The 7,694-nt window shown below is 38.4% G+C and overlaps 1 protein-coding gene across 1 annotated transcript; it reads left to right on the top strand.

The window, feature by feature from the left end:
- Window positions 1–1,643: 1,643 nt before the first annotated feature.
- Window positions 1,644–5,021, top strand: LOC112161244 (40S ribosomal protein S17). Its single transcript, XM_024296304.2, has 5 exons — window positions 1,644–1,767; window positions 3,040–3,191; window positions 4,116–4,221; window positions 4,323–4,388; window positions 4,898–5,021. The coding sequence occupies exons 1-5, from the start codon at window positions 1,765–1,767 to the stop codon at window positions 4,973–4,975; spliced, it is 405 nt and encodes a 134-aa protein (XP_024152072.1). The 5' UTR covers window positions 1,644–1,764; the 3' UTR covers window positions 4,976–5,021.
- The last annotated feature ends 2,673 nt before the right edge of the window (window positions 5,022–7,694 follow it).

Here is a 7,694-nt window from a genome sequence, read left to right as displayed (position 1 = left end):
TAGTGCCAAAATTAAAGTGCATTAAGTAATTTGCGCTAACTACTTGTCGAACAGGCGCCAATGTACTGCTTTGTACATATTCCATTGGCCACTCGGTCAAATGTGTTAATATTTCACCTCTTTGCAACAGAGAACCAAATAATTAAAATTCTTACCTCTCGTAGTCTCTGAGCGGCTGGAACAAAACTTGCATCTTAAACCGCGAATGGACATTTCTCTCGGTCGCTGTTTGCAAAACGTTCCTGTACTTTCCCCTGTGACGTCTTCTTCTTCTACTGGCTAAATGTAATGCGATATTATAGTTCCAATATTATTTTTATATATTTTACAAGACATATACATTTATATTGTGCCTTTTAACTATTGTGGATCTGCATCTAAAACTTTTGTGTTCTTCTGAAAAAAAAAAACATCCCAAGTGTAATTTACAAAACTGTTCAAATAAAAATTTATTAAATTGACGCTCCAGTGTTATCTTGAAATTTCACGTTTTTTAAAGTTTCAAAAAGATGTCTTTTGAGCGCATCATGTCTTACAGTAATGGTTTGACTTTAGCTTGAAAATATGAATGAGTTTTGTGAAATGTGTAAGGAATAAACAACTTTTGAGCACTTGTGTTGGTCTCACTTTTCTTTTTGCTGAGACAATGAAAAGACTAAACTGAGACCTTATTGAGCAACAAGAGACAGAACCATGCATACAAATTACCGAGAGAGAGCTGAGAAAGTAAAGAGAACAAATTGAGACATACTTGAGAACGCTGAAATACGTCTAATCTTTCTCTTAACTGAGATCTGGAGGAGAGACAGCTGTGAGAGAATTTTGAGATCTCAGACAGTGCTCACTGTGAGACTTATTTCTCAGGAGAAACATTCGAGAAGAGTGAGAAAGCCTGTTTTGTCTCAAACAGGTCTCATTCATGTCTAGGAGACGTAAATGAGACAGAAAGGAGATCTCATCTTCAATTTTGCTTTGCTATGGGTGCAACCATTTGGATCATTGTTTAAAGATCATAGGTATTTGTGAAAGTGTGTGAGATCTCATGTACTGCATTTAAAAAATATATTAATTAAATCTGCCTGCAAGTATAGGGGGTTCTGATATTGGTTCTTTAATAAATTTGAGTTGGCATCCCCTCTTTGTGATCGACCAATCAGTCTATTGATGTTTCCCCAGATGAGTTTAGGGTTTCCTTTGCATCACCTATTTTTTACTTTGTAGAAAATTAGCTTTTAAAATGTACAATATGAACATAAGGGTGTAATAATTATTACCAAGTAAATATACTTAGTTGAATTTACTTTGTAGCTTTAAAATAGGGTACTCTTGACCATTTCTACATTTGATTTGTTTTTCCATTTTTCAGTATAATGGTCTTATCAACCGTTTTTATTGTGTTTTTGTCTTTATTTAATACATAAATATTGTGCATGTTTTTCATGTCTTAACAAGTCAAATTTAGAAAGTTCTCTTTTACCACAATTTTTTAAGACTTTCTTTTCTTAATTTAAGTCAGTTTTTACTCTTTCCGAGTAATAATATTTTTAAGTAACACTAATTACTTTATAAATATTTTGTTTTTATTAATTATCCAAGACAGCAGTACTTCGTGGTTTTAAAACGAAGACACACTTGTTGTCCGGCTGTATTCTGTTTTCCCGTCGCTAGGTGGCGGTGTTGTCAGTGTGCGTGAAGCATTTCACACTAGAAGTATAAACATCCGGCTCGACTTCCGGTGCTCCTCTTTTAAACGTCCGAGCAAACATGGTGGGTATGCAGACAAGTCATTCTACCCCAACTTTCCATCGCAATCCATCTCCATCCTATCTTTACATGCGCTGTTACTGTGGAAAAAATTAACAGTCTGCACAAATTATTGCAAAAAAGACTAAAAGCAGAAAATTAAATCTAGATTAATACATTTTTAGCTAGCACAGCTAATACGGTTACTGTCACGCCTACCCGATTCTTATTTTTTCGGATATTTATTAAAACCACAAATTTGAAACAAGTTGAATCACGAATATTTTCTGTATTTTTAAATACTCCTACTTGTTTGAAACGGATTACTTCTAAAAAAATATCCTGTTATTGTGTAAAGATGTTTACATTGTCACCAATTAATATTTTTTCTTCTCTTTTTTTTTGTGATTTAGTGATAAGTGCACCATCATGAACACAATAACTGGAGTTATCCCCTTTTCAAATACTGTATTTTATGTTAGTTTTTTCAAACAAAATGTAGTGTGCTATGGAGTTAATTTTGTTTTATTTATGATTGATTTTTCTAAATTATGATCTTCCTGTTTGTTTAAAATTTTAACATAAAGTTGACTAATCTTCAAAATGATTATGATAAAGCATAAAAAGTATATATTTTAGAAAGTTGGTTTGAATACAAGGTTCATATAATCATGTTAAGTCCCTGATCAAACAACTTGAATGGTTCACAGATATGAGATATATGTGGTCAATGTAACCAAGAACCCCCAAAAAACATTTAAAATTGTTATTTAAAAAATAATTTACATGAACTAAACAAATACTGGGCTGCACGGTGACGCAGTGGTTAGCGCTCTTGCCTCACAGCGAGAAGGCCCCGGTTCGAATCCCGGCTGGGACCTTTCTGTGTGGAGTTTGCATGTTCTCCCCGTGCATGCGTGGGTTTTCACCGGGGACTCCGGCTTCCTCCCACCGTCCAAAAACATGCATCATAGGTTAATTGGTGACTCTAAATTGTCCCTAGGTGTGTCTGAGAGTGGATGTGTGTGTGATTGAGGCCCTGTGACAGACTGGCGACCTGTCCAGGGTGAACCCCGCCTTCGCCCATCAGTAGCCGGGTTAGGCTCCGGCACCCCCGCGACCCCGAAAGGGACAAAGCGGTCAGGAGAATGGATGGATAAACAAATACTTTACAGTTTCTCTATTTATTGTTGTGTTAAACACTCAGTTTTTGGCTTTAGCCCTTTTTTATTTCTCAACAAGCCTGTCTGTTTCATGGTATGTGTTAAATCTGACAAAGCTTTGCTTTTCCTTCAGGGCCGAGTCAGAACCAAGACGGTCAAGAAGGCCGCCAGGGTCATCATTGAAAAATACTACACACGTCTGGGTAATGATTTCCACACCAATAAGAGGGTGTGTGAGGAGATCTCCATCATTCCCAGCAAACCACTGCGCAACAAAATTGCTGGGTAGGTGCCGCTTCGGGTGTCAATCAGAAATTTGACTTTTGCCTTTGATTGTGTGTTGTTGTTTTTTTTTTATTACTTAATTTGATCATTGCAGCATTGTGGCACAGTGGTTAGCTCTCTTGCCTTACAGCAAGAAGGCCCCGGTTCAAATCCCGGCTAGGGGATCTGAAAAAACATCATCTGGAGTTTGCATGTTCTCCCCGTGCATGCGTGGGTTTTCACCGGGGACTCCGGCTTCCTCCCACTGTCCACAAACATGCAACATAGGTGAATTGGTGACTCTAAATTGGCCCTAGGTGTGAATGTGAGAGTGTATGTGTGTGTGATTGAGGCCCTGCGACAGACTGGCGACCTGTCCAGGGTGAACCCCGCCTTCGCCCATCAGTAGCTCCAGCACCCCCGCGACCCCGAAGGGGACAAAGCGGTCAGGAAGATGAATGAATTTGATAATTTGAGTTAAAACCTTGATGACGTTTATTTATGACTCCATCGTGTTCTGTTGGTGAAAATGTGGATGGTTCATTAAAAAAAAATACATGTAAACACTTTTTTTGTTCAAAAGGGTTCCACCGCAATGCACTGTGGTCTATATTTGCTAATGTAGTGAGCATCAATGCACACTAGTTTTTTGCAAAGACTTCTGGGAAATTCTAGTGCACTCGATTTTAGAATTAGTAGATCTGGACAGCACTAGAAAATGGCGAACTCACTATATAGTGCACTATGTAGTGAGTAAGGGAGGAATTCAGACGTAGCTTCTATTCGTTGTTTTTTTTAGTTATGAAATGTAAAAACTTCATTACTTACTTCATTTTATAACAGGTTTCTTTAAATTGTCGAATGTGTCCTTTAGTGAAGTGGAGATTTAGCGCTTTTATTCTGAAAGTGTCATGACCTTGTAACCTCCGGTGCGCTTCCTTTCAGGTACGTGACGCATTTGATGAAGCGCATTCAGCGAGGGCCGGTCAGAGGAATCTCTATTAAGCTGCAAGAGGAGGAAAGAGAGAGGAGAGACAACTACGTTCCAGAGGTCTGCCTAGTCCTTTCAAAATTCTCACTCCCAAACAGGGTTTTCTGCTTGTTGCCGTGGCGATTGTTGCAGCAAATCTGTTCTTTCCTTTCTTTCTGTAGATCTCTGCTCTGGACCAGGAGCTCATTGAGGTGGATCCGGACACCAAGGAAATGCTGAAGATGCTGGTGAGTGACGCTACTCCTCTGAAACTTTCAAAACTTTGAACTTTAGTTTATAACTTTAGTAACTTGCAATGAAGAAAAAAATATTATAAAAAGCAATAATGGTTAATCTGACAAATAGAATGACAGAGTATAACTGTTTATTTCTCTATAGAAGTCTATAGAATTTTGCCTTCTTGGAGCCAGTAGGTACTTCCTGTTTGGAACGCAAAGGGTCACTCAGTCCAGTTCTCATATACAACTCATAACCAGGAAAAAAAGGACATCTCTGCAAATGCATGAACTCATTTCTCTGCATCCGTCTGGATGACGCTCCTAATATCCCTAATTTTAGAAAAACTGGAGATTTAGGATAAACTTTCAAAAACCTGGTATTTTTGAGGGTTGAAAGTCTTCATCAAATACGAGTCTTTCACAGTCGGACTGGAGATCAGATGAATCCATGGTCCGGTGAGGTCATGCAGGGATCCAGTCATTTGTAACAAATTCCTAACTTTTATTTCTTCATGTAGGACTTTGGGAATCTCTCCAAGCTTCAAGTTACTCAGCCGGTCATCGGAATGAACTTCAAAACACCACGAGGACTTTAAGATTGTTTATTTACAAACTGCAAATAAAATGGAATTATTACAAGAATGTGTTTTATTTTCTCATCGGCTTCTTTATTAAAAATTGGCATATAGGACTAAAAAGACAAAGTGCTAGATATTTTCTCTACTGTTCAACATTTTTGTTACAAAGAGTCTTAAATAGATTGCAAACAGTGAGCTACACTGATGCAGCTGAAACAATCTAAAAAAATCATGAGAACATTGTGTTTAAAGTCTCACTCCAATTATTTATTTATATAAATATATTATTGTAAACTTATTTCTAGTAGTATTTAGTTATGATTACGCAGTTTTTGGCCCAAATAAAAAAATCCTGTTTTGTTTTTTAAGACATATTTTCACCGACTCATTAGAAATATGATTCTGGGTTGTGGGTGGGACTGTTGGTGCATGTTTACACTCAGACAAATTATATATATTTTTAACTTGTCCTGTCCAACAACTGAGCAAACAGATTTGAGCTGAGAGCCTCTAGTGTTAGACAGATTTTACTGTCACAACGGGTTTATTGGGTATAAACCCCAGTTGTATTTTATGCTAAACTTTATATTGATTGTGATTGTAACCCTCCAAGCCTGTGACTTGTCTTGATGAAAGTATAAGGTTGAGGAGGCCCGACCAGGCTGCCTCTCCATCCTGTAGCTGCTTCTGTCTGCCGGGCAGCCAGCCGCCCAGAGGCTGGTGTAACGAGGGAGGGAGCTCGCCTGACACAGCAAGCGAATCGTTCCAGTCCCGAGCCCTGAAACAAGCTGGCGACCTGTACAGGGTGTATCCTCCCTTCACCCAACAGTAGCTGGGACAGTCTCCAGCAGTCCTGCAGCCCAGCGGGTGAAGAAAATGGATGGAAGTTCATGACGAGATCGCTCGCGTCGATCAGCCGTACTGGATTGGTTTCCTAGCCGAGTCACTGAAAATGTAAAGTGCCCAAAGCTGAACTCCTGATTGGTTAACGCATCACCAAAGACCACAGACCAACCCTTGGTCTTAATGTCAATTCAGACATTTTTTCTGAAAGATCTAGCAATTGCTTTTTGAAACGCAGTTCTTTCTTGCCACCACATCGTTTTTATGATGTTCTTTGATCATCTAAATCTTGCCCCCCCCCAACCTTTGAAATCACACTTTGTCAGACAGCAAATATCCGACTGCTCTGGCAGCCTTCTCCGTTTGTCTATTTCTCTGTCAATCTGTCCATCAGTGTATAAATCAAATCAAACAAAGAACAAGACATTACTCAAGGAGTTAAAGTATCTATTAAGCCTCGTTTCCACTGAGCAGTCCGGTACAGTAAGGAATAGAACGGTACGGACCAGTAAATTCTGGCGAGCGTTTCCACTCCATTAATTCTCGCTCTCACTGAGCGGTTGTGTTCAATGCGTGGTGTCGTTGCGTCATTGTCATGCCTCATCCAGCAGCTCGTCTTTTTCTTTCTTTGTTTTTCGTACATCGTGTTTACAGTGTTCCCCCTCATTCCTCATTAGGGACCGGAGACCTCCGCAAATCCACCAATACAGAGAACCCCCAGTCTCCGTCCCCCCCCCATCCTCGTGGATGAAGAATGTTGTTTACTGATCCACAATCTTCAGAAACACTTCTGATCATGCTATGTAAATATTTACTAAAGAACATTGGAGTACTTCTCAACATAAAGAACACTATAAACCTTTCATGAGGACTGTCACTCTGTGCCTTAAAGAAAAATGACTGCATTTTCTACCAGTCTGGAATCTACTTTTTTGATTTTTTAATCATCTTTAGCAACAGTATTGAGAAGAAAAGCTCCTTTCTAAAAGTCCTGACTGTCCGCGGTATCCTGCAGTAGAAACAAAGAAGAGTTCATAAAATTATAGGCTGACTTTGTAAGCAAACAGATGTAAAAAAAAAAAAACATACTAGAGACATGTCAGTTCACAAAGTAACCACTAGATGGCTTTTTTCTCCAGCAAATCGTTAATATGAAAAAAAAAAAAATTAAAAAATAATTGAGAAATGTTCACATTTCAATCTTCAATCCTACTTGGGATTATTTCTGGAAAAAAATGATTATATAGCAATTTAGATAAATGAAAAGTCAACATGGATGTGAGGAAGTTGGCTCCACTCCTCCATGAAGAACTCCTTCAGCTGGAGATCTTAGAGATTCAGAGTTCCTGGTTGGTCAAAGACCAACTGGTTTAACTTTTGACGCACACGCAATCCCCGAGTGTTTTAGATGTAGAGCCCGAAAACTGACTTAAAAACTAGTGTGTTGACAAGAGCTCTGAATGCGGAACCCCGAAAAGCCTGGCATATGTAGGTGTGTTTACATAGATCAGGGTCAGCAACATTTAACAGTAAAAGAGCCATTTGGACTCTACTGATCAAAGCCTACAAGAAGCTGCATGGTCTTAATTTAACCTTTAAGAAATTTGTATTTACATTCATGACCTTTTTTATTAAATAAATAGGAAATATGTCTATTTTTGGCACAAAAAAAGCAAAAATAAAAGAATCAAGCATCTCTCAAAATGTGTTTTTTTACATTTGACAGAAGCTCAAATAAGTTATTTGCAAAATAAAAGCAGGGATCATTTCAGTGCAGCACAAGATAATATGGGCTTTTAACTCATAAAAGATCAAACTTTTTACCAAAGTTTTGCATATAAAATCTGTTCATGCTGGAGGTAGTTTGAGCAAACAAGAGGTCTTCAGGTCAACA

This window comes from Oryzias melastigma, linkage group LG3 (assembly GCF_002922805.2).
Source record: "Oryzias melastigma strain HK-1 linkage group LG3, ASM292280v2, whole genome shotgun sequence".
In the NCBI taxonomy this organism is placed as follows: Eukaryota; Metazoa; Chordata; class Actinopteri; order Beloniformes; family Adrianichthyidae; genus Oryzias; species Oryzias melastigma.
Note: the sequence above shows the minus strand (reverse complement) of the source record. Positions and strands in the feature narration are given on the sequence as shown.